This window comes from Ascaphus truei, chromosome 1 (assembly GCF_040206685.1).
Source record: "Ascaphus truei isolate aAscTru1 chromosome 1, aAscTru1.hap1, whole genome shotgun sequence".
Taxonomy (NCBI): domain Eukaryota; kingdom Metazoa; phylum Chordata; class Amphibia; order Anura; family Ascaphidae; genus Ascaphus; species Ascaphus truei.
The window spans coordinates 151,702,597-151,730,540 of record NC_134483.1 but is presented as its reverse complement, the minus strand read 5'-3'; the positions used below and the strand labels follow the sequence as shown (position 1 = coordinate 151,730,540).

Here is a 27,944-nt window from a genome sequence, read left to right as displayed (position 1 = left end):
TGGGGGAGAAGCACATTTTTCTTCGCCTCTCTCGTGCGGATATCCATATTAAAACCACTTCTGGACTTAAAAACTGCTCCGACAGTTTTGCTCTCAAATTGCAAGCCTTTGACCTGTGCTCCGAGCTTGTGGTCACAAGGAGATCAGCGTGGAAGTGGTCATGTGCTGGCTAAACTACACTCTAATATAAAAGGATTAGAGGAGGGAAGAAAAACTCTTTTGGATGTAATGAGTGAAGTAACGAGGCATGAAAACAAACTAGAGCCTGCTTCAGTTAGGACTTGGATCTTGTAAAACATCTCTTGCGCCCGAGGAAAGAAGGCACTCTCTTGAAGCTCAGCAAGTTTCTGACAGGTAAGTGTTCATTCAGAAGAAGGAAGGCAAAAGCACAACATTACTGCTGCCAAAAATAACATAACCCAGCATCTGATCTGAAAGTATATGTCAAATTATGCAAATCGGTGTTCTAACAGGGCCAGTCTCCCAGTTGTAAAAAAATAAAATAAAAAAAAAAGATTATATTATATATATATATATATACAGTATATATATATACACACACACTGTGTGTGTGTGTTTGTTTTAGAAACTTTTTTTTTAATTTAACCAGTGCTAATACTAAAAATTAATCATAATAAAAAAAAGATTCTACTTTATTGTATTGTTTTAACTTTGGTGTCTATCATAATCCAATTCTGAGGCACTGAGTTGGAATTATTTGTATTTATCGACCACTTCTTGGAACTGTATTTTTAAAATGATTTATGCAATAGCTTTGGTTGTCCATTTTCATTACGATAAAGGTGGAACAGCTACTTTGTATTACAAAATATATATATTTGGTTCTCTGGGTCTATAGTAACATTACCATCCATTTAGATCGCTTGTTCTCCTACTGTCCTTTTTTTTAACTAATGTTACTATCCTTAAGTTTATATGGTGCGTTCTGGTAAGCAGTATTGCATCGAAAGAAAGTTAAGTAGAAAAATAAAAACTCTGAGGAACATTGGATGTCCCCATTCATTTCCGATTATTCTGTTTGTTTGTTTTTTCTAAGAATTGGATTGTTGGGAGCAGTTGACCATTCTAGGGTTGTCTTTTAATCGAAAATGTCTGCCTCATGCCTCCAAGCCCCTTTATTGTAAAGTGCAACCAGAACAGAGTGGGGAAGGCTTGCTGGCAATTTGCTCTGAACTTCAGATTCTTTTGACATTCTCTTCTTTGCCATCTTCTTATTGTTCAGATAAATTGTTACAGTGCCTCAAATTTTGAGTCATTGCTCTGCTCCCTGATTTGGGACACCTGTTAAACCACTGTGGGTAAGCTATCCATTAGACGGGAACAAATCTAAAGGCAAATATTCAAATGCCCCAACCAATTATCAAGTGCATAGCCAGAATCTTAAGTATATACGCTTAATGGTGCAAGGCGGAATTGAGGCGTGGGTAAATTCTTAGGTGTGCATTGATTTTTGACATGGTCCATGGATTTTTTTTTTAATAATTATAAATGAATCTCACTCAACGTCCAGTGTATTAATCCTTTCCTTATGTGAAAATAAAATAATTGTAATTGTATGTTGTAGAAATTATGTACTGGGCAGATCCATGATAGGCTACCAGTTTGTTTCAACACCTGCTTTTAAGCCTTCTAGTTAAACTGTCCTTAGTAGAAAGTTTGACTCCACCTTTACACATTTGATAAAGCTGAAACCCAGCTGTAAGCAGCTGCCTAGACACTCTGATGAGATCACAGTAATTGCCTTTTACAGGACATTTTTTTTCTCGTCATCATACCTTTAACAACTTTAGAGCTACAAAAGCTGTAAGAGGACAAAAGTGTTTTGTGTGTTTGAATATTCTAGTTTGCTGATGTCTGTCTTTTCCCAGCTATAGCCGTCCCGTGCAGTATGTGTCCCTGCAGCTCTCGGTCGGTGTACTTGGTCGTGTTGGCCGTGATCCTTCATCATGATCTGGTCTCTGCACAATTTCCTCGGCAGTGTGTCACCCGGCAGACGTTGATCAGTGGGGAGTGTTGCCCAGGGCTTTTTCCTACACAGTCCCCAGACCCAAATGACCAGTGTGGCTCTTCTCTAGGCCGGGGTCAATGTGTGGAACTTACGGTGGACGTCAGGCCTCATGGACCCCAGTATCAACATGATGGGCTGGATGACAGAGAGCAGTGGCCCATGCGTTTCTTCAATAGAAGTTGCAGGTGTAGTGACACCTACTATGGTTACAACTGTGGTAGTTGCAAACCTGGATGGACTGGAGACCACTGTGATCAGAAAATTGTAGTAGGTAAGTGGGCATGGGGGGAGACCTATAGTTAGAAATTGTGACATTGGGAATGGTGATTGGGGCAAATTAAATAAGATATAGAGCAATCATAAGGGGCCCAAGCTGGTCATAATTACAGTAGATCTTTATCAAAACAACTTAATTGTATAATAAAGTTCCCAGATAACATTTTCATATACTAGTGGCTTATCTCGTGAGTGCTTATTGTAATCACTGGTCTCTATTTTCTTAGTAGACAAAAAAATTGATTTTGTTATTGGGAGTTAATTAATAATATATACTTTTTTGTTTGTGTTAACATTTCCACAAGAGAATATTTCAGACATAAATGAATACAATATCAGACAGCCAGTGACGTTTTTCTTATGTTGAGATCTGTTTATATAGAACAGTCGTTTTTTTTATATTCTTGTAAAAGTTTGCACACGTGCATTTAAAAAGATTGTGTTTCGTGTGTGTATTTTTATTTGAGGCAGCATAGCCTGTGCATACTGTAGATGAACTGCATGTATAGTACTGTACTTGATTAGGACGTAGCATGACAACCTTCGACATAACACGTATAACCTTTTTAGTGCTGTATAATGTTTGCTACTTTTTTTTCATGTAATTTATCATATTTTATCACGAGCTTTATTCTAGATAAGTTTTTTTTATAAAGTTGCACATTTGCTGCTCATTTCTTTCATATATTCAAACTAGAAAACGGTACACATAGCTAAGGAAATATGTTAAATTTTGCCATGTGGACTAAAAGTGTTGAATTTTAAGAGGTTTGTGAAATGGTAAAGTAGGTTCATACCTGCTGATGATCCAGAGAACCCCTTCCTTCTTGTGTTTTTTTTTTTTTTTTTTTTTTAACCATTTTATATTGTGTCTAATTTGGTAAAACACTTACCTAAAAATCGTGTGTGTCTGTTAATTGAAGTCATATCTAAGAAGCGAAGGAATTCTGGTGAGATTCGAGTTACTGTACCTTAAGGCTTGTTCTTTAGTATGTGAGGGCGCGCCTGTGTGAACGCGGGTGCATGTGACGCACACTTTTTGTGTGTATTGTGGTCCTTGCTGCCGGGAGCGACAGGTTTGCAGTGGTGTGTGTGTGTGTGTGTGTGTGTGTGTGTGTGTGTGTGTGTGTGTGTGTGTGTGTGTGTGTGTGTGTGTGTGTGTGTGTGTGTGTGTGTGTGTGTGTGTGTGTGTGTGTGTGTGTGTGTGTGTGTGTGTGTGTGTGTGTAATTTATTATATTTTTAAAATAAAAAAAAAGACACATTGGTCAGCATAAAATATTTATTAACATTGTACACACATACAGTATATACACATACATACATTACAGCGGCGGTAGCGGCGCAAATACTTTTGAGTCTACCGTGCGTGCGCGGCCCTAGCATACAATAGCTGGCTAACCACAGCCAACTATAAATGCAGCGCGCCCAGCGCAGCAAGCACGCCCAGCGCAGCAAGCGCGCCCAGTATATTACGGGCCTTAATGCTGTGCTGACTTCACTAAATAAGAGTCAAAGACCCTAAAATTGTGTGTCCGAGGAGAGGGTTGGGAAAAGGTCTGATGTCATTTTTTTCTTCAAATATGTAAGCATTTGGTGGCAAATCTTTTTAAATGTAACAATCGGTGTCAAATTGTAACTTCAACATCCTTATCTAGTCAGGAAGAATCTTTTGGATCTGCATGAAGAGGAAAGGAGTCGATTTGTTCATGCCTTGGACATGGCCAAGAATACAGCGCATCCTGACTATGTCATCGCTATAAGACGATATGAAGAGATCATGGGCCCAGATGACACCACGCAGTTTCAGAATATATCCATTTATGAATTCTTTGTGTGGACCCATTTCTATTCTGTCAGCAAAGCCTTTCTTGGCCCAGATCAGGGGAGTTTGGGTGGAATTGATTTCTCTCATGAAGGTCCTGCATTCCTTACCTGGCACAGATACCATTTGCTTCAGTTGGAAAGAGACATGCAGGTAATAATAATGCAGGGGCACCATCTTCTGATGAACAGTAATTGCCTCTGGGGTGTTTGCTGTGTCCATTAAGATTTTGTATTTATAGAAACATCCTTATTTTCCCTTTTTTTTTTTTTTTAAATAAAGAAAACATTGCTTACAAATGAAACGTAATGTGAATGAACATCAGTCTGGAAAGTAGGGAGGAAAATCTATTTCATAAATGTCTTAATGGAGTATGGCAGAGCATTAAATGTTGTGATTAAATACATCCACATTGAACCAACAGATAATTAAAATGAAGGTGTCTGCAGAAAACTCTTTATATACTAGTGCTTAGTGGGTTTGTACTATAGTCATTATCCAGTTTAATGGGATAATTTGTCTTCATCAGGAGAGGAAACTTTTTACCCATAATACCATATGTATTAACTATCGCTGACCATGCCATATAGTGCTGTTTTTTTGTTTTTATACAATAAAGCAAAAACAGCCTTTTTTTGATCTCTCTAGGATGAGACAAAGTTAATATTCACAGATAATGGGTGTTGAATCCATATTACAAGCATAAACTCTGACTTTTAGACTTAATATTGTAAAACATTAGACTTATGAATGTGCAGGAATTACTTTTGTGCCAGATGTAAAATTGACAAACTGTATATGACTTATTTTAGGATATGCTTCAGGATCCCTCTTTTGCACTTCCCTACTGGAATTTTGCTATCGGTGGAAATGAATGTGACATATGCACTGATGATCTGATGGGTGCAAAAAGCAATTTTGAGGCTAATATGCTCAGTCCTAACTCTATCTTCTCTCGGTGGCGAGTTGTATGTCAATATGTAGAAGATTATGAATCCCTTGGAACAATCTGCAATAGTAAGTCTTGCTGGTTCACATTGAACTGAATGATTTATATATTATGTCACTGGTTATTTGAAAAGATAATGACACTGCTTAATCTAATCCTGCTGTTCAAACTTCAAAGGGAGCCTACATTTAAATACTAACCTTTAGAGCAACAAACTATTCAATGTATATATATATCAGGAAATAATATCTTAAAAAAAAAAAAGATGCATGAACGGTGTGCTTGATTCTTGCTCTCTTCCCGCTATTCCTATAAAATAGTAACTATGTACACAAGTCCTTTCCTACTCTAAGAGTTTTTTCTTTGGGGTGTTGAGGGCATTTGATGGGAAGTGATCAGTTAATTGTTTGGATCGTATTAAAGATATTGGCAGTTGGGTAAGTACTATACTCTGCATTACATCATTGGAAGCCTGAAGCTGTGTGGATGGTGAATAATAAGTGGGGATTTGGAAAATTGTAAAGTGCATAGAACTTTAAACCACAAACGGTCCAGTTTTTCTGTTCTGGGCAAATTGTTCCCTTAAATGGATTTAATATTCTCTAAAGCCAGAATATGAACTGACATTGACTTAAATAGCTGTTTTCATTCAATTGCTTCCTGGTATATTGTTTCTTAGTGACCTGTTTGAAATAGTCACCACTGCAAATGTCTAAAGTACTGCTCTTTATGTAGATATTAAATGATGGACAATGTAGGTAAAGAAAATGGTATGCACAAAGTATTTATGCCTTCTAAATTCTCTAATATGCTTATCGCATCACCGCTGAAATGGCCTGGTCAATGCAAAGTCTTCAAAAAATAGTTTTTCCTTCAAGAACTGTGTGTGTGTGTGTCTGTCTCTAAAGTGGCCACAAAGTTTCTCTTTCCTTGTGCAAAACACTAAAAGGAGTGCACACCACCCCCTTCCACCTCCCCCAAGACCTTTACACCCCCTAATTGCGCGGCAACCCCCAGGTTTAATTTAAGGGCTTGCCCCTAGGGCGTTCCAGATAGCCCAAATAAATACACATGTAACGGGTATTCCCCCTACCCCAATCACAGATATAGTGTATGTGAGGGAGAATCTATGTGTTACCAGGTGTGGTGCGTATACCTACAGGTTCACAAGAGGCCTGAGCCTCCGCTTACTGGGAACTTGGGGTGAGTCCTCTGGATAGATCTGGTTTGCAGCGCCTCCACCTGTGTAGGATTCTAGGAGTGTAGAAGGTTGCCTACACAGGACCCACATACACAATAAGTACATACACCGAAAGATATATATATAAATATAGATATATATCCAGTTTACTATATATGCAGAATAACCATAACACATTACACACGTATCAGCAACAGTAACGGTGTCACTCTGTAATACTACTCCCCCTGGGAATAACTCCACACCTTGCACGGAAGTCCCAAGTGTCATGCACTCTACTTATGAGTGTAACCCTGGTACCCACCACCGTGTACCCTCACACCGTGTACACAGTATAACCCCTTTGTCCCATGGTCAGCGCTGCCACTATGTGAGAATATATAGAAGGTGTATTGTTGGTGCACTTATGAAGGTACCTGCCGAGTGCTCCTGCACTCGGGCCTGCAGACAACTTCAAAAAGGATCCGCCGCTCGGTGATCCCGTCTGCGATATCCTGCCGTTCCTAGCACGATGGTCCGCCAGGGGCGATCCAACCCTGGAGATAGTCCTTATCTTTATGTGGTGTAAGCTTGAGCCCAAGCCTCTTCTCGGGGAGCGCAGCATCCACTGTGTCCCTAACTGAAATGTCACTGAAATGTCACTAATGGGGCAAGGGCCAGTCCCTGCAGCACCACAAGCTACAAAGGGGTTCAGGAACTAACTGGGGCCTAGGGGGCTGCTAGCCTAATGCAGTGGGTCACAGACCCCTGCACTCACCTCCTTCCCCTAGCTCGTCCTGGTCCTGACTGCCGTCCCGCGCGCGCAAAATGTATCAAAAACCCGGGTAGCAGGGAGATCCTCCAGCCCTATTGGCTCCCTGGCGTCATGTGGGGCGCTCCCGAGGCTCATGGGACTCGTAGTCCCATCCAAGGGCCTTCCCTGGTAGGCTAGGGTTCGCGCGCTTATCTTCGCGCATGCGCAACTGGTCCGGCCGCCCGAGCTCCCACTGCGCATGCGCAAACTCACGCAAGATGGCTGCGCCCTGCATGGGAGCCGCCGGGACCTCCGGAGCACTCCCTGCTCAGCCCCCACCCTCCAGAAGCATCAGCGGGTCCCCGCTTAGCTCCGGCAGCACTCGCCTTTGCCCCGGAGAGCGGAGGTAACGGGGGTCCGGGGCTACACACAAATTAAACAAATATCCCAATTAAAAAAAAAACAGGGTGGAAAAATGTGTCATAAAATAAGAACCATCCCTTCAGAAGCAAACTAGTTAAATTAGAGCCGCAAAACTGTAGTTCAAGTTTGGATTTAATATTGCAAAATGGCATTCAGTGAGTAAAATGTGACCGTTTATGAAATAAAGTAAACATTTTATTCACTACCACACAATGTCCTATTGTAGGTCCCCCAGTACAGTACCCCCAGTTTAATCTACTTTCTAGGTATTGGACCTAAATGTTAATACACCATGTATCTTTTGATCCTTGCCAGAACACCAGACTTCTGTATAGGTGTATCCTGGCAGTAATCTGTCACTTAATCATTTCTATTTTTTTTTTCATGACCTGTGGTTTGAGAGAGGAACATATATTTTATTTCAAGTTTCATCTGGGTATAAAAGGCTCAACTCTCCATCAATAGTTGGTATATTAATGCTACTGGAGTCATTCTATTTAGGATAATCTCCGGGACATGTATTATGTAATGGACCCACTGCTAACCTTGAGGATGAGCTGGGATTACACAATGACAAATGGTAGAAAATCTAACTACAGTACAGTACATTATGATGACCAAATACATTCACAATTGGAGACTTGTGTATGGTATCACTAAGGATTGTACTAAACAAACATTCATATTATTCATGTTGGCCTCTAATAAGAATAGAACTGTTCTTTTAATAACCTATAGGGTCTAGTCTCAGTGAGGTGTTGTGACTGGTCTTTAAAGTTTTCAGAACGTTTTATAGCTACACCCACAAGAGAACCTCTGGTTACCTGGGGATACTCACTCCTCCATGGTTGTCATTTTAGTATGAGCAGTTAGAAGGTTGGCCCCTGATTAAACCAGGCATTTCTTTAATGTGTTTATTACGTGGGCCGGCATTGTAAGCCATGCAAAACAGGAACTTGAGTATAATTTGCAAAAAGATATCCCTTGGTTGCTATAGTGGACACTAAATTAAATGATTCCAAGGCTACAATGTGACAATAGGCCAAAAAAAAATCAGAAAATCTGTTTATTGCTGGGAGTATAATGCAGATTCATATTCTGAGACAGCAATTGGTATCAAATGATGCTTTCTCTATTTAGGGAAATGGATTGTAAATTTATTGATAGAAAGTTATTTTCATATTTGAGTCTTTGCTAAATTTTCAAATGTTTGCACATAATAGCCTCTTAATTACAGATAATCAATTTGGTGATTACAGCATATTCCAAAACTGTAGTCCATATAAAGAAGCTTGTTCTGATCTTAATACTAAAAGGGGATACTCTTCTTAAATGTTATTGGCTGAAACCTTGGAACAGCTGCTGAATGTATCATTTTTTTTCCTTGGCTAAATGAGCGCTTAACTCCTGTTTTGTATATTTCCCACGGAGTTTGAGTATAGCTGTAATGCTCAAATATGGGCCACATAGTTTTTTTCATCCAATGTTAAGGTACAATGATTGTACACTAATTGTAATCCTTGAATACCCCTTTTATAAGTAACTTTGTAATGCAATTCCCAGGTACAACTGGAGATCCTATCCGAAGAAATCCTGGTGGAAACACTGCAAGACCTATGGTGCAAAAACTTCCAGAACCACAAGATGTTGCACTTTGCTTAGAAGTGAACTTGTTTGACACACCACCTTTCTTTTCGAACTCTACTGAAAGTTTTCGTAACAGTATTGAAGGTAACTGGAATCTGACCCTTCTCGTGTTACCCATATAAAGTACCACAAAATCCTACTGCATTTGAGTAATACCAAGTGCAACCACTCTAATTTTAATGTTTACTATTTATTACATCATTTATTATAGTAAAGTTACTTGGGAGACTTAATGGCTTTCTTAAACTGCAATTTAAAAAAAATTAGTTTACAGATAATACTAGTAAACTTCTAAAGGATACATCCAATTGGAGTAGAAAGGTAGGAGCAGATAAGATAATAGCACATACTGGTAAAAACCTAAAATGTGTGCTGCTACTGTAAGGTAAGAAGCCTGACAGATAACATGGAGGAGCTAGAATTAATAGCTACAAGGGGCAGTATGATTTTATTATAGGCATTACTGGAATATGGTGGGGTGACACTCATGACTGGGCAATTAATTTAGAGGTTTATTCCCTTTTTTTGAAGAATCGAGCAAAAAGAAGGTGTATTTTGTATGTAAAACAGGATTTCAATCCTATTATAAGGGAATTATGAAAATGTACAGACTGTGTGGATAAAAATATTAGCCGTGAAGGTAAAAGTACAAAGAAAATATTTTAGTAGGGATACTGTATGCTATAAACCGCTAATATCTGTGAGCCTGAGGAAGCCAAAATACATTTTTCAAATGGAGAAGAACTCAAAACTACTGTATGTAATGTTTGCCTAATTGGTTATTTTTGATTATCCAGACAGACTGGAGAAATGAGATTAGTACTGTATAACAACTAAAGCAAAAGGTTTTTGGGGCGCTAAAAGACTATTACATGTCTCAAATTGAGGAAGTAAGCAAAAGAGGGGCAATACTGGATTTAGTAGTGTGACAGGGTGAAGTCAGCCACTAACAGTTATGCCTGGGAGACATATGTCTGAGTGCTTCATCCAGCACTCAAAGGGTTAACCCAGGAGGAAGGGTTGAGTAATCAGAAGGTAGCCAACACACCTGACAACGAGGATGACATATAAGGAAGTCATTGCTGGTAATCAGGTGGCTCTCTCTCAGACATGATTCTAGACAAGCTGCTATGCAGATGGATTCCCAAGTACCTCTCTAAACCACAGTACTGTAAGATCTGTTCATATTGTTTTCGGACTGTTTGTTATATGTAAATGGTTTGGTTATGGATTAGCCAGCCAGATAGGTTTGCAGTGTTAGTAAGCTCTCCCAATGTGGAGTAGGTTTTATTTTGCAATGTTTTCTTTATGCCTTAAAGGGACAGTATTCCCACATGTTTAGTTATGCTGTGGAGCCAAGTACATGTGTGGACTATTGTCTGACCTCGGCTACAGGCCGTCCTGCCACAGGTAGTATCAAACAATGTAAATTTAATGATGAATATTCAAGTTCTGAAACATTTGGGAAACAGTGATCATAACATGGTCTCATTTGCAATAAATTATCAAAAACCTTATATGGTTTAACAAAGACTTAACATTTTAGAAAGACAGATTTTAATAAATTGGGATTACATTTTTGCAGAAAAAAAATCTGAACGATAAATGGTCAGTCATTAAAACTTTTGTTAGATATGTACACTGATCGTATTACCCTTTGGTAATAAGTATAGAAGAAACATGTCCAAACCAATGTGGCTAAATAAACAGACTAGTATGGGAGGAAGGGGAAAGGAAGAGGCAGACTTTAAGATTCCTAAAGTCCAGAAGGGACAGAGGCATCATATCAGAATTATAAGGAATGCAACAATTTGGAAAAATGTCTGTTTCCTTGATTTTTGTTAACTTTTCTACAAGAGCAGATTTTGCAATTTCCTTACAAAATGGATTCTGACACATCCAAGTGAAAATGGATCCTAACAGACAAAATGGATTTTAAATCACTTGAATCCCATCTACAATACCGAATAAGTAAACATGGGAAAGATGTTGATACAGGGAGAAATCTGATTGATTGCTATTTTTGGAGTCAGGAAGGAATTTTTTTTCCGTTCAGAGACATCATTGGATAATGTTTCACTGGAGTTCTCTGTTTGCCTTCCTCCAGGTCAATAAATACAAATAATATAGGATAAGTATCTGTCATCTAAATTTAACCTGGTTTGAACGAGAGAGAGAGAGAGAGAGAGAGAGAGAGAGAGAGAGAGAGAGAGAGAGAGAGAGAGAGAGAGAGAGAGAGAGAGAGAGAGAGAGAGAGCATTTTTATTTATTTCCCCCCCAAACTTTTCAACTATGTACAGTAACTTCAAAGGGAGTTTCTGTGCAGTAGGCTCTATCACAGTTTAATGAATAACCCTGTAAGAAATGTATGCAGAGGTATGCAATGGAGACCATTTTTAAGGTGAAATTAAAATAAGGCTTTATTGCGCCTGTCCCTTTTAACACAGCAAAACATATGAAAACAAAAAACGCCTATCCCTGTTTAAGGGCTCATTTACTTCCCCGGTCCCTTTCTCCAGGGCTGGAGGGATAATCCCATTACCACCCTATTCCCCAAAGTCTCAAGAGATACCTTAAAGCAGGTGTCCCTTCATGTCAGTCTCTGGTAGGTTCCTGGGTCCCCTGTGTCCAGGAATATACTGTAGGTCTTTGGGTGTCTTGATCTCAGCAGAGCCTTTCTGCTCAATACCTCTTTCCTCTTGTCAGCACCCTTGTGTATTGAGGAAAATCTCTCTTCCTGTCTCAGAGGCAGGCTTTTTCTGACACCTCTAATCAGCCAGGTGGTGTTGGTTAATTGTCTACCAGCAGTTAACCAACACACTGCTGGATTAGAGGCATATTTTTGAACAGGGATAAATCCCCTGTTGCAAACCACCTTGGCCTCTATCTAAGATGGGCTTTAGAAACTACAATAACATTTACCTAGTTGACTTCTTTATAATAACTGAGCTTCAAAAAGCATAAGAATAATAAGTTTATTTCACCTCTGCAGTAATAAAACCATATACTATATATGCATACTTCAGTTACTGCAGAAGTGACAATTAAACCTTGTGATGTTTCTAAGTGACTTTTTTAGTAACCATTTATATCTTTAAGAATATTCCAGAAATGTGTATTTAACATCTCTGAAATTGACTTCTTCATTTAGATGAATTAGGAGTCATGGAATTCTATGGTCACATTCCTTCTTTTTTTTTTTTTTTCTTCTCATGTAGTTACAAATGTGTTGACTTTTTGCTTTTTGTGCACTTGTAATAAGAAAATCAAAAGGGTGTCCTAGTTGCTGTTCAGCCAATTTGGAAGGCTTCCTATACTGATGCAACTTTTTTTTGCAGGATACAGTGAACCTGCTGGGAAGTATGATTCCGCAGTTAGAAGCCTTCATAATCTAGCTCACCTGTTCCTGAATGGAACGGGAGGGCAGACTCACTTGTCTCCGAATGATCCAATCTTTGTACTTCTGCACACCTATACTGATGCAGTGTTTGATGAATGGCTGAGGAGACATCATGCAGGTAAGCAGGAACACTTATCAAAGTCCAGCTTATATTAAACCATATCCTAGCAACTTTAATGGTGTTGAATATGCACACTTGAAGACTTAATAGATTACTTATTTCATATGTGTAGTCCTTTAAAATATTGAACTGCTTTATACAGATGTAGCCAACATTGCAACATGACCTACACAACATACCAGCAGGAAAAACGGCCATTGTTTTGGAATCTGCCACTTGTGAGAATGCAGAGCTTCAGTGTTTTTTTTTACCCAAGGAAGCACTCCAACGGGTGAAATAACATTTGGCTAAACCTGTAATTTATGAATGCTTCTACTGTAGGAACAAATTTCTCTTATGTGAAGATATCTTTCTCTCCTTCATGATCTTGACAGAAATTGTGCCCTTCATCTTGATAAAACTAGTACGCCAGATTACGTGCAAAACCTATATCTTGAGATGTTTAGGCAGCATTACCTAGTTGATTTTTGGACTAGGATACTTTGAATGAACCTTAGTTTGCAAGAACAGTTACTATATCCCCCTAACCCCCCATCATCAAATTATTTAATGTAACTTTTTGTGCTCTGGAAAGTGATAGCCATCATGTCACATGCTGTTCTAAATGGCTTGGATCTAGGTTCTGGAGGAAAACCCTATCATTAATACTGTACAATGAAGCAATATTTCTGTCATCACGGTAATGTGTGTGTGTGTTCCTTTTTTAAAAAAAGATTCCTCTCAATATCCACTGGAGAATACCCCCATTGGCCACAACAGACAGTACAACATGGTTCCCTTTTGGCCTCCGGTGACCAATAATGAAATGTTTGTCACAGCACCAGAGAACTTGGGATACTCCTATGACGTTCAGTGGCCAAGTAAGTTTTTGTGTACATGAGACTGCTCACTGCTTGAGAAATGCATGATGTAATGTGTTGCTGCATAATTGTTCTCCAGTAAATGAAATGGAAGGCATTCATGTTATAACAAAAAAAAGGGTGAGCGGTGAGCACACACATTTTAAGTGAAACTTTCTGGTGTTTTGTCACTGAAATTGTAATTATACTCAAGTTTTTCATTCAATTAAAAACATGAAAATCAAATTACAATTTCAGTGACAAAACACAAAGAAATGTCACTTAGAACGTGCTTACTGTTTTAACATTTCCCTTTTAAAATGTAGCAGCTATTATCTACTATTCAAAATAGCTATTGAAATGGATATTTTTCATTGCAGATTGCCTTTCTTTTTTAGAGGGGGGATAGTGTGTGTCTCTTTGTTTCTGCACACGTGTGTACGTGCGTGTCCCCTTGCTTTTGCCAAGCGCGCCGAGCGCTGGAGGCCTCTGCGCATGCGGAGCCAACACAGGCCACCCATGTCCATTAATTTACTTCCATCATCATGAAGGAGATTCGTGGTAGGAAAAATTAACAAGGTGCCAGCGAAGAAGTTTCATTTAGAAAAATAACTTCAAATACAAAATTAATATTGACCCTGCTACTTTATATGTACATGGGATGGGTAAGTATGTGCAAAACTGTTCCATTAGAATGTATGCTTTTTTGTTTTTCGTATAAATTTCTTTGTGGTGCCATCATTCATCAGTGATATCTTGTCAAGTTGATTTCCCTTTTTGTACTTCCCCCCATAGGTCGTGCATTCAGCATTACAGAGAACATAACTATTGCGGTGGTGTCGGCTTTAGTTCTTGTTGCAATCATCTTTGCCAGTGCTACTTGTGCTATTCGTCGCAAGAGAAATAAGAATGAGGTACACCAGCCCCTTCTTGGTGAACAGTATCCACGCTACGCAGAAGATAGAGATCACACTCAACCAGTGTGACATCATTGTATTGAGAGAGCAAAAACTATTAACTAATTGCGTTGTAGAGACTTGCTTCAAATCCTTCTGCTTTGAAAAAAAAATCTTCAATATTGTTTAGAAATCCTGTTTTGGCTTTTGTTATGTGTTGTGCAAGAATGTAGAGACCTTACTATAGGTGAAGTGAAGTGTATATTGTAGAATAGGCGGCTGGGCACTTGAAATACTTGACTGAAGTTTTGCTCTTTAATAGAGCGGTTAATATATGTTCTTGCAATGGGGTCGCTGTTTCAAAGTATGCTATGCTACCAGGGATTTCAGCAGATGCATAGTTTTTAGATTCATATATAAAAAAAACAGGTCTTGGGTTTAAATTATGAAGTGGCTGTTATACAAAGGCACCCTAGACATTGTTCCTTTTAGAATGTGATTATCTGAATTCTATTCATATATCAACAGTTGGATATCAGTATTGGATATGGATCATGTCTAGAGAGCGAACTACAGTGGTTTTTGTGTGTGTCCATTATTAAATTTGGTAGCAGAACAGGTGTTTATTGTGGCATGGCCAAATCCAATCTGAAAACCTTTAAATAAAGTATTTTGCAAATCCTATTGTGGATACTATTTGTCCTCCTAAATGGTCTACTGGTTTTATTTTTCGATTCATATGGATACTGGTTGGAATCCTCTTATATGGGGACCAAAAGGAATGCAGTTTTCTAAAGCTTGGCTGGTATGTTTTGTCAGTGACTTTATTGAAAACAGAATGCAAGGTGGTAACCACTCACCATTTTTGGCAGAGGGCAGGTCTGTGGTTATAAATCAAAGATAATAATACAGAATCCAGCAGTTGCAGTCTGAATGTGTTTAAAACCTGAATTTTTAGATACACTAATATTCTCGCAGTGATTGCAACCTGCGATTTATTGCATTCAATTGATCATTGAAGGTGTTGGAATGATTTTAGGTTTGATTTTAGAAAGTTTGGAATGTAATAAACACAACCATTACTTAAAAGCTATGTTTTCCTTTTTGACAGTAAATGAAAATCTACCAAATAAGAATTTATGCTCAAACACCGTTCAATTACAGTGCAATAACCATACTTATTACTGCAAAACTGAAGCTACTGTATACAATCAAATAAGAGATAATCTGACTCTCCATGGACCTACATTATTGTCCCCCTTAAAAGAGCATGTTTTAAAAGTTTCATTATCCATCAATTCTTATGATCTGTTAAATCTACTCACCTGAGACATGGCCGTATCTCCATTGGCATAGGGTTACATTTTATAGCCGATATACAGTTATTGGTTTTATGATGTAGCCTCCTTGTAATTTGGTCAGGTATTCATCATGGTACAGTTGTGAGCATTCACTTAATGGTCAGAGTACCTTAACTACAATTTTCTTTGTGCTGTTTTCAAGAAATTCAATTTTTTTTTAAATTATTATTTTAGTGAAGCTTCTTGGGAGTCCTTTGGGTAAGAATTATACATCTATAATTTCTGCTCTAAATAAAACAAAAGGAGGGATAGTCTAGTATCATCACAATTTGACTACTGCGCTTAATAACTATAGAATTAGCTATACATAAAGTGCCTATGTTCTCTGAGGCTGCACAGTTCATAAGCTACTAAAAACTATAAAAGAAAAAAAATCTATAAAAATGTTTTTGATCTCCAATACCAATGCAGAATCCTTAATGTGCATTTCCCCCCTTGTTCTTTAGGGGGAAGAGCCTATGGTGTGCGGTCTCTGGGAAGAAAAACTTAATCACAATGGTGTGTATGCACGGACTGATCCAACTTGGGCATTAAAAAAAGGCCAGTAGTGGCTCTGACCCTGTGTAGCCATAATTCTATATACTTTTGTGTACAAGGTATTCTACTCTGTTGGCCTGTTTTTTCATAATGCTTTATTGCTGGTGGTGAATTAAATGTGTGTGTGCAACTTGCCTGTTTTTAAGATTGGCTTCAAACTACAGTACCTATGAAAAACATGGTGTAGATGGCTTAAACCCCAAAATGACCTGTCCTATAAATTCCTATTCATTGACACACTGCTGACAAACCTCATTTAATATTTGCAAAAAACGTATTCCAGTAGTTTGCCAATAATTTGGCAGTGCACAGGGTGCAGCATTTCATTTATTTTTAATGACCTGTTTGCTCTCACCCGATCTCCCTTTCCACTTTAATGTTACAGAAGCAATTAACCATTTAGTTAGTTAGTTAGTTAGTTAGTTAGTTAGTTAGTTAGTTCAAAAATGGGTTGGAGGAAAAATTAGGCTTGCAGCTTATTTGTTTTCTGCTCCATTGTTTCCCTATAACGTTTACCATCCTTTTACTTTTTAAAATGCTTCAGTTTCTGCAAATTCAAAGGGGCAATCCTATTTGTAAATGTTGTCAGTATTATCTTCTTCCATACCCTTCCACCCATTATTAAGGGATTTCTTCCAGATCTGAAACAAATGAACATTTCATGTCCTCACTGGAAAGGGGGAGGAAATCATATTACATGTGTCAAATTTTTTAATTTTTTTTTTAATCTCACAAGAGGTTCAAAAGTGTATGAACAATTAGAGGCAGTGTTGCAAATACTTGTGGTTAATTAATTTCCCTACCTGTCCATAATGCAGCACACCAGATGATAGTTAACGCCCCTCCTCTCAAGGTAGCACAGGTAAAAAAAAAATTACAAATCTGGAAGTGTATAACAGTCTCGTCCTCTTACGGATCATTGGGGGCTGGTGGGTGTGGCTATCCAGAGCCATCAGAGCTTATCCACATTCCCGATGGAGAACCATGGACCAATTATTTATTTACTTTTTTTAGGTCAGAGTTAATCTGACTGCTACAAATCACAAACAAAGATGCCCAAAGCTACTTCCAATGTGACACAAATACACAGTGCAATACCTATACGTGTATATTCTCTTGAAAAAGGGTCATTTAGTTTAACCCTTTGGTGTCTTAAACCTGCTGCCACTTCAAGGCATGACCGTTAGCAGGTCCTAACACTCCCTGAGTTAAAATTCTATTAAATTATGTGGTAATGTTTGGGGTTTCTCAGAGCTTGTTGGGTATCTGTGTGTCTATTAATCTGACTGCAATGCAGATGAATTTCGAGGCATGATCCCAGGGGGCACAGAATAGTGACTGCGCACCTTATCCATCTGATGCATGGGATTTTTACATAATTCAATGGAAAGCCAGGCTAGGGCCTCAGGTTTAACTTTTTACCTTCCATGAGGCATCTGGTTGTGTATGCTTTGTTCACTAGTAGGCAGGTATGTTTTATTCTTTTGGAGAACATGCTGAGAGACTTTGTTTTTAGAATTATTCTCCGTACTGGTTTTCTGCATTGATGTCTAGTTCCCAGGATCCAGTCTCAAACTCCCCTAAGGAAGTGGGTATTGGCAATCCCAGGACTAATTAGGCAACTGCTAAAACTATACCCCTGGTTTGCTCTCTGTGACCAGTTACTACCAAATATATATAAATAAAAACTATACCTTTGCATTAAACAAATTGCTATGGAGCACAATAATATTCTAATTCAACGGTTTTTAGGATGGTTTTAATTGGTCAACAAAACAAACCTTTTGATAGCTTTAAAACAACCAACGTTCAAGCATTTAACAGTTTACCTCACATGGGATGATGCCTACCCCAGAGACCACTGACTGGGGGAATGTGAATCTTTAGCAGTGTCTGGTGGGAATTTCTCATTGGGAGCACAGATAAACAAATGGGTTAACCCCACCAGTAGTACGTTTTAAATAATCACAATTTATTCAATAGCAAATCATATTAAGTGGTACATGAATGATAAAGCAGAAATGGCACAACAAAAAAAGGGGGCAAAATTGTCATTTAATATGCAACGTTTCGAGGTCACATCAGGAATTATTCACCTGGTTCATACAGGTGAATGAAAAATAACATCTGATGGAAAAGACCTGATTTATTACAGTTTGCAGCTCAAACTGCTGTAAAATGTGTCAACAAATTAGCACAAACAAGGAAGTGTTACAAAAATCTTGCACTGCTAGGGGGTGGTCTAAAACCTGCTGTAGAAATCAAAGTATGCTTTAAAATTCATTAACATTGCATTGAGCTGAATGAATATATAATAATATATATATATATTTTTTAATGCAGTTTTATCTAATACAGAACGTATATATTTTTAAAAATTACTGCATTTTTATGGGGGCTCATTTGAAAATAAGGGGATTTCCAGTTCACTCATTTAATAAAGTGATTCAATGCAGCGTCCAAATCAAAATGTTTCTCTTTCCTGATAGTTTCACCTACAGTAATATATCAAATTGATCAGAAAGAATCAAAAGTCCTGGACAAACTGCCAAATTAGATTTGCCAGTGGCCAAATTAGCTGAATAAACAGCCATCCCATTAGATGATGGCTCACAAACTTGTGTAAAGCTGCACACAAACATACTGTAGCCACTGCAGGGTTTCCAGATGAGTATGTTATCGCAAGTTGAAGGATTAACCTCAAAGATTTTCCATAAAACAGATTCTCAAAACTTTTTTCTGTTGATCCAGGTGGCAACGTACTTCCTCTGTGATGCCTCTCTCAAATCTATCTGGCGTACAGCCAAATCTATGGCACGGTTTACATCAGCCTGTAGGGCATTATTTTTAAGGCATGGATTTCAGATGTTGCCCCAAAGAATAAACATTGTTCTATGCCAGTCAAAGGTCATTCGGGGCTGAATTGAAGTAGCTTTTGCTGAATTGTCAGATAAAAGAGCTACGATATTGCCCCAGAACAGAAGGATGAACAAACTGCAACAACCTTTTTTACAAGGGTCACAATTCCCACAGAAAAAAAAAAAAATGGTTTAAGATCTACTAGAGGAAGAACAGTGTGAAATCCCCCATTTGAAATGCTTAACAGTTTCTGATGCCAAAACATCTTATGTACGTATAAGATACTGGTCATATGAGAGAAAGATTAAAGCATTTCCTTTATCAGTGGCTTCTAACGACTTCTGACCCCAGGGTTTGTCAGCTAATAGAAAGGGGCTATTCAATAGAACTTTCTGGTTATCCTGGGAATGTGTTAGTAAACCTGCTGTGTAAGTTTGGCTTTACCCAGAACAGTATAAAACTTCCGTCAAAAAGTAGGTAACAAGTTAAGTACCAGAAAGAAAATAATGAGAAGGCACTTATTAAAAAAACTATATTCATGTCAAAAACGAATGGAGGATTCAAAGCAGTTCAGGAGTTCAAATTATAAGAAAAAAACACTTCAAGATGGAATATGTCCATTCTGTGAAATATTCTTGAGGTTATCTTGCGATTATACAGTAGGCTGAAAAAATGCCAGTGTATTGATCCCACCAAAGATATCTCAGATTTGCATCAAACGAACTAAGCAGAATAAGGTATTATCAATTTAAAGCACTGACATTTGGCCTCTCAGTTATCAGCATGTTCACAAAAGTCATGGTAGTGGCAGCTGCTACCCTTAGAGAATTTTTGGTTATACTGTCCCTCAATGATTGGCTCATGAAAGCTCAATGAGAACACCTGAAAGTAAATTTACTGTAAGAAAAGTATTTCAAGTTATTTACTATCTGTGATAGATCATACTATAAATAGGGGAAAATGGAAGTTGTCAACCTTCCCAAACATTTCTAGAATTACAATTCAACACAGCAAAAGCATCTGTGTCTTTACCAACAGAAAAAGCAAGAAAACTGTCAAGACAATTAAGATTAAGAATTGCATGAGTGGCTTCAGTCTGACAAGCAATTTTGAGTCATAGGCTGTATGTCCGCTTCGATAGAGGCAGTACCTACCTCTGACCAAAATGCACGTGTCAACATTGCATAGAAAAATAAATAGTTCTCTCAGGAACAACCAGAACTTCACTAAGTTGGTGGCAACAATTGCACAACCTACTGAAAGGATGTCCCTTAGTTACTGCCCTGTGGACAGTGATTACTACATTCAGTGTGGTGGGTGCTCATTGCCAAGGTACTTGAATTAAGAGCAATACACTGTATAAAGCCTTGACAAATATAGAGCAATTTCAAAAAGAAAAACCAGAATATCAGAATATAGACAGACAGCAGACTTTATTTTATAAACTGCAATAGCGCTGAATCTGTGCCATATATATCAATGGACAAGGGGGTACAAAGTGGTTCTATATATGATTCCTCTGATCCGTCATAAAGTTTCATATTTCTCTAGCCGCTTTTCCCTATGTTTAAAGGAAAACCGCGGGCTACTACGCAAGCTGCTGTACCTGTCTGCTCACAGGAGGCCCGAGCGTCTGCTTCTGAGAGCCTGGGGTGAGCTCTCTCTCTGTGCAGCACCTCCACCTACGAGGGATCCCAGCATGGGCGGGATGACTCCTCATAGGACACAATACACTCCATAATAACAATATAACACGACACATATATAACTGATCTTTACTATACACAATGTAATGCAACAATAACACACACACAGGGGTAGACCCAAATATCCCTGAGGTGCTTATGCACCTGTATACCAGTGTCCAATAACACCACCTTCCCCAGATATATGTCCCAGGGCAGCGCTACCCACCCTTGGCCTGATAGTGCACGTTGGGTACCTTCCTTGGTACTCCAGTACCCAGGTGCAGCTTAATGGCATGTGCTGAAGCAGGTCCCATGCAGCGGAGCCTCCGACAGCAATTCTCCCTCTCACCTAAGGTCCCAGTCCTCCACGTGGTGTGAGTTCCAGCCGGAGTGTCTCACACAAATATCCCTGAAACTGTGGGCTGGTCCCAGGCCGCAGATCGTCACGTGGACTTCCGTCCACCGGTGCAGTAGTGCGGCAATAGTTCTAAGGGGAAGAGTCCCTATCTGGGGCCTTCCCTACAACAATCAACTGATTGTGGCTCAGGGCCTAAGGGGCAAGGTCTTGCCTAATCACGGAAGCTACTGCTCCCTTGTCAATACATTCCAGCTTGCCGCCTCCGTAAGCTCTCTTTTATGGGCTCTCCGCCGACAGAGGATATCCTGCTTCTTCAGGCTGCTCATCCCATTAGCTGGATCAGCCTACATGATCTCCCTACCCCCAATGATTCTGGGACTCTTCAGTCTATGTGGAGCCAAATCTAAGATGGCCGCCGCACTGGCCACACTGCGCATGCGCGCCGCTCTCCAAGATGGCCACCCCCGACAACTCCCCAATCGCGCAGAACTCCGCCGAGCAGCTACCCCTCACCGGAGGTAAGGAGAGGGACTCTGCTACATTTCTTTTACATCAGTCAAGAGATTGCACTACCTACAGTATATTGTGCCCTCATCCCAAAAAGGGGAAAGACTTAGTGATGTCTAGATGTCAAGAGATGCAAGCAGTGATATCTGAAATGAAGAGATTCAGTAGATCACACAGTGCTAGTTCTGCTCTCAGGCATCAAAACAGTAAAGTACAAAGTGAATAAAGGAAGATATATCCATGGCATTTCACCACTCTAAACATTCAGTTCCAAATGTTAATTCAAAAGAGCAGTATCAATATCCTGTGCAAATCATGCATCAGCAGAACAAATCTGCAAAGCAGCTATGTGGGAAAATATTCATACATTTATGTAGCATACATACTTGCTGTCCAGGCCTCTGAAGATGCAGCACTTGGCAGGAAAGTCCTGCAGGCCCTGATGGATTGATTTATGTTTTCCTCTCCCCCCTTTCTTTCTGAATTGCTTTAATAATTCCCTCTGGTGTCAGGTTGGATGGACAGGGGAGGAGAGGGACAATGTGTCCTGCCAAAAAAAAAATATTCCTGCAGTCAATCACGGCACCACACATATTTCCCTACCATCATTGATTAACTATTATGCAAGTCTTTTGGTAGTGCCATTTTATTTGGCGTTAATGGCTAATAACACAGATCCAAAAGTTGTGGAGACACCTCTATACTCACCCAGGACAATTGTTTCCCCTACCTCAGGAGGGGATGTGCTGCCTTGATGCACTGAAGAAAAAAACAAACTTTTTCAGTAGGCCAAATGTTCTCTTGATATAAACATGCAGTTTACAAATACAAATTCTAACTTCAAACTTGTATTGAATGTTTGTTAACAGTCCAGATTTAAGTTAAATAATTACTCATGGTAAGATATTGTCGCTTCCTCTATTGGAGTTTTGTTGCCACAAAGCCCGTTGACACAAAATTTGCAACAATTTTCTATAACACGCTAAATGGAACAATAAAGATAAAACTCTGATGAGGAATGATATATACACACATAATGTATACAGGCATACCCCGCATTAACGTACGCAATGGGACCGGAGCATGTATGTAAAGCGAAAATGTACTTAAAGTGAAGCACTCCCTTTTCCCACTTATCGATGCATGTACTGTACTGCAATCGTCATATACGTGCATAACTGATGTAAATAACGCATGTGTAACAGGCTCTATAGTCTCCCCGCTTGCGCACAGCTTTGGTACAGGTAGGGAGCCGGTATTGCTGTTCAGGACGTGATGACAGGCGCATGTGTGAGCTGTCGTTTGCCTATTGGGTGATATGTACTTACTCGCGAGTGTACTTAAAGTGAGTGTACTTAAAGCGGGGTATGCCTGTATATGTATGTGTGTGTATATATATATAGTGTGTGTATCTGGTGTGCATGTTTATTGTGCTTTTGTATGTGTATGGAATGTGTGTGCTGATGTTCTTGTATGGTTCGTGCGTCTATGTATGGTGTCTGTATACACTGGCGACACACTTTATTCGAGCTCGGCTAGTCCCACGAATTCGGGTATACCCAGGTGTATTGAGGTTTGTGACTGTTTTCTGCCCGAGTACATTGGGTTATTTTCCAGGCAGGGATTGAAGCATTTTATTCCCGCTGGCTGCAATACTGCACAGTATATATATATATACTGCATTACAATTCATGAATTTATGCCATCTGGTAGACACGCGAAGCATTGCAGCCTATTAAATCCTAATCATTATCATTTAACAGATCAGCCGCCCGTCAGCCAGGCATGAACCCAGGCTGGGAAGGCAAACACAACGGGGCTTGACAGAGGTGAGGAGCGGCGCATTCCAGGTATCTGCCAGGTACATACTGGGTATTTGCTCGAATAAAGTGTGTCGGTGCAGTATGCTGCATTCATCTCTGTATGATGTGTGCGTGTTTCTATGTATGGTGTCTGTGTATGGTGCGTGCGTCTATGTAGTCTGGACTGTGTATACTGCGTGTGTCTGTGTATGGTGCATGTATCTGGTGTGTGTGTGCGTCTGTGCATGGTGTGTGGGCCGCCTGATTCTTAGGCCAGTTGTTGGGCTTGCCCCCAGGGCCAAATTGTGCCAGTCGGTTCCTGCTTGGTATTTACTAAAGGTCTGCTTGTGGTCAGCTGTAAGACAAGATATGCCTCAGAAATATTTATTGGGCCATATCTACAAGGTGGTACTAAGCTGTGAATGTTCTGTAAGGTGTTTATGGCTTTACACCACTTAGTAGATATGACCAGTCTGAATTGTAATATTTTTTTTTAAAAGGAAATTAGCCATAATGTACTAAACAGTGGTACTCATTACCGCCACCATCATAATACAGTATGTCTTCCTGAACTCCTGCTCTTAAGTAGCCAGTTGAGACTGGGAAGAAAATGTAGGTCCCATCTACTGCTAACATACAATAAGCCCACTGCTTTGTTGTATAGCTTTTTAGTTTAAAATAATAATTTTTATACATTCACATTTTTAATTGCAAAAAAATAGCTAGCTGAGTTTATGTATCTTTCAAGTAAAAAAAAAAAAAAGGCTTATTTAAATACCTTACCTGGCTGTTATTTGAGATACCAAAAGAACACTAAATAAATATATATATATATACACACAGAAAGACAGAGAAATCCCAACGCAAGCACTCTGATCATGTAAAGTAATAATAACCAAAAAAGTTTATTTTGTCATGGACTGAAGCAACAATGGAAACAAGGTGAAAAATAAGATACAATAAAAACAACACAAGGCAAACAGGGAAAATACAGTGAGGAGCTCTTAACCTCGCAGAATATGTGAAAAAAGGAACCCTTAACACCGTGGAGATGCAGTAATAATGCAAATAAAAGGAGAGTAAGCCTAACACTCACAGTGGAGATCAAAAGATCCCACATAGAGTCATGACCGGCCGGTCCCCAAAATAAGCCACTGAAGGGTAAGATGAAGCTCAAATAGGAATGTGACATATAATAATGCCACAATCTATAATCACAATGAGCTTCATCTTACCCTTCAGTGGCTTATATATATACCTTAGAACAACACTTAGAAGTAGTTGCAAATCAGTGTTGCATAAAAGAGAAAATAAGGTCATTGATTGTTAGAAGCACTTTGGGTCTTTACCTCTAGAGGTCAGTATAAGACTGAAATGTTTATAACGGTCCAAGCAGTGAACATAATTGATCATGAACATTATTCAGAGTTTTTGTCTTTATTATTATGATATTTTATTTATGAAGAACCAGCATATTCCTCAGCATAGTACAATGTGCTGGTGAGAACAAAATATAGAATACGTACAACGTAAAACATTAGGAAATATTAGGGAATGAGGCCAGTGCCCTGAGAAGCTGCTACAGTAGGTGTGTTATGTTACATTCACACATTCAATGTAAATGTATTTACAGTTCTTAATCATCTTCAATTGTGATGCCCACAGATTGGGAATATACTGTATACCAGTTTACATTTACCTGATTATAAAATTATTTCTACTACAAAAAAGTTAATCGTAGTTTGATCAGAAATGTAAAAAAAAAAAAGTTTTGTTAACAGATTACCAATGCCTGTCTTACTTAAACAATTTATACAACATTAAAGCAAAAATGCCACTTTATTTAAAAATGTATGTATTTTTTTTTCAGCGGGAATCCTGAAACTTTAGTAATGATCAAAGACATTTCCTGCATCCTTGGCTTATTTGATCCCAAGTATATGATGTCATCAAATTTAGGCATGTACCTCCTCTATGTCACAGGTCCAAGCAAAATGGCAAAGAGAGGACATATCCTGCTGAAACACAGTGACATCACACAACTGGGCAGAACTCCCATGAGAAACGTCCCACTTCCAATGTACTACTTTTGCAAATGATGATAACCTTAAAAAAAAAAAAAAAAAAACGGTTAAAAGTGGATTATACTTTTAATGACAAAATTCACAACTGTTTGCCTCTTAGTTAAAACGTGCCATTTCAATTAATTTATTTTGGTGCTAAAAGGCACTTCACCTTTAAAAATTATAATGATAATCTGCCATCTTTTTCACAAACAATTTTCGTACCATATATATGGATTATTTCTCTGTTTGTGCTTTGAACGTATATCTGCTGTCTTCTGTATTTTCATTTTTGGGTGATGGTAAATAACAGTTGCTGTTTTCTATCCTAGGGATTAATGGTATGTTGTCTGTTATTCAAATCTTATTATATTATTTGTGAGCATAAAAAAAAATCTTAAATATAAAACCTACATATTTTATGAGTAATTTATGTTCCTGTATTTTTGGAGGGACTGCACCTCTACACATATACATTGACACACACAGTATACACGAGATACATGTTAAATTGTGTGCCTTCTTGCTTACCCTTTTTAATATGCAAGCAAACAGTTTAGCCCCTTTCACGTGTATCTTCCCAACGTAAAGAGAAGATGACTAGATAGAACCATAGTGAGATTTACCCAGAACTGTCCTTTTATCATAAACTTATAATTATCTCACACCAGACGAATCAAGTAAATCAAAATAAACTTCTGAAAAAATCTGACTAATAATGTTTTGGTTGTCCTTGAGATTTCTCATAGGGGATAAAGTTTTCTCTGCTATATTATTTATAATTTACATGACCGCCTCACCTTTTGGCCACATGGCCTATATTCTCTGAGCCAACAAACGACAGAGCAATATATTAAAGAAGTAGTCATTCAGACACTCAGGGTCACAATACCTCTAAATTTATATTGCAACATACAGAATATTTCTGTAGAGAAGAGACCTCCTTAATCATTTATAAATAAATGTAATGTTTTTCCAGTACGTGAACTGTTATCCCCTGGAGCTGAATTGCAGTAGTGCGTACCACTGTTCCTAAGATATCCGGTGGGCATAATATGGGCACAGAGCCTTACTCTGGCAACCAATAGAAAGCTGCAGCACCATTAAGGTATGATGTTGCTGCCATTATGACTTTTTCATTACACTGGTAGATTAAACAGCTGTTACCCTGGGAACATGAGGGTCTTCAGCAGCCCGAGTACCATGATTCAGACGAGTACAGGAACTGAAAAAATATACCTTTTAAGTTGGGATTGCTACTTTAAGCAGTCAACTTTTGTCATAAATAGTTCCTTTTGTAAAAAATAAAATAAAAATCCAACTCATCAACTAAATGAAACAATAGTAATCATATTTAAACTTTTTTGTTTGTAGATAAGTTAATATAGTGATGTGAAAATGTTGTAATTTTAGTAATATATGATAATATAATAAATAGTCAACATGTACTTAATGCCAACAGAGAATTAAAACCAATGAATCCAAATATTAATATATTTTTTAAATCAATAACTTTTAAATGCAGTAACACATAGGCATACCTTACATTAGTATAGATACAAACTAAGAAAATGTTATTTGAACCACCATTAAATCAAGGATACAAATCAATTGATTTCTTATCATTATAAATGTTTCTCTTGCAAAAGGTGCACCATTTTGTATATCTCAGAAGTAGATAAGTTAATACAGGGCTAATTATTTGCATGTCTTTTTGTAAAAATGAATTGCACAAGGAGGTTTGACACATAAATGGCAATGGGTAAAACAAAACATAAATAAACTGCATGACTGGTCATTAGTGTTCATTGTAGAGTACAATGCAATGTGCAATATTTTACAAGTTGTGCACATAATGTGAGAGGATCTTTCCTGACATATGAATGAATAATTCTACATTCTTAAATTTATGTAGAGGCAGGTTCCAACACAGATCCATCCCAGCAAACATTTAGCGCTCATACTAGAATCATGGAAACATATTAAACGTGTCTGTACTGGTGAATACAATTCTTTTTTTATAGTTGTTGATTAAAACTTTCCCCAAAGGCATACTGTAGCAAATGTTATCCCACCTGCTGTGATTACTGTGATATTATCAATTGTATGGAACACATTTTCCATACAAATGGACTACTCAAAAGCCTTCATTACCCACTGAATGTTGGTGGAGAGCTCTGAAAGCCAGCACACCTAGCACCACTCATTCTATTTGCAAACATCGCTACTTTTTAGTCTGCAAACAATAACCTAATTTCTACTTATACTACTACACTATTTAGCAGGGGATATTGAACTCAACCCAAGCCTTCCGTTGTCAACTGTCACATACCCTTGATAATTCCCCCTCTAAATTCCAAAAAGGGCTATCTGTTGCCATAACAATATTGAAAGCCTGATGACCAAATTAGATTAACTAAGGGCATGGTGCC

At 38.5% G+C, this 27,944-nt stretch overlaps 1 protein-coding gene and 1 long non-coding RNA gene across 5 annotated transcripts in view; one reads left to right on the top strand and one right to left on the bottom strand.

The window, feature by feature from the left end:
• Positions 1-25,941, top strand: TYRP1 (tyrosinase related protein 1). 4 transcript variants are annotated; one of them, XM_075596062.1, is made up of 10 exons: positions 1-354; positions 1,890-2,300; positions 3,962-4,281; positions 4,941-5,145; positions 8,998-9,165; positions 12,420-12,599; positions 13,316-13,462; positions 14,237-14,355; positions 16,145-16,196; positions 18,987-19,140. In XM_075596062.1, exons 2-10 carry the CDS (start codon positions 1,910-1,912, stop codon positions 19,007-19,009), a joined length of 1,605 nt encoding a protein of 534 aa, XP_075452177.1. In that variant the 5' UTR covers positions 1-354; positions 1,890-1,909; the 3' UTR covers positions 19,010-19,140. The 4 variants fall into 4 exon arrangements, with proteins under 4 accessions (XP_075452177.1, XP_075452169.1, XP_075452197.1 ...); XM_075596082.1 differs by lacking the exon at positions 18,987-19,140 and adding an exon at positions 25,320-25,941 and having other exon boundaries at positions 2-354; XM_075596054.1 differs by lacking the exon at positions 18,987-19,140 and having other exon boundaries at positions 16,145-16,369.
• LOC142492902 (uncharacterized) overlaps positions 24,656-27,944 on the bottom strand; it is a 19,101-nt gene continuing 15,812 nt past the window's right edge. Inside the window, exon 3 of the long non-coding RNA XR_012800935.1 lies at positions 24,656-25,555. This is a non-coding gene — a long non-coding RNA (uncharacterized LOC142492902). The remainder of the gene's footprint in view (positions 25,556-27,944) is intronic.

Excerpts from the sequence above, each read along its gene's own strand:
- TYRP1 (XM_075596054.1), top strand. The coding sequence starts at position 1,910 with ATGTGTCCCTGCAGCTCTCGGTCGGTGTACTTGGTCGTGTTGGCCGTG. Across the intron at positions 2,301-3,961 it reads TGATCAGAAAATTGTAGTAG|TCAGGAAGAATCTTTTGGAT; the intron begins GTAAGTGGGCAT and ends ATCCTTATCTAG. Across the intron at positions 12,600-13,315 it reads GCTGAGGAGACATCATGCAG|ATTCCTCTCAATATCCACTG; the intron begins GTAAGCAGGAAC and ends TTTTAAAAAAAG.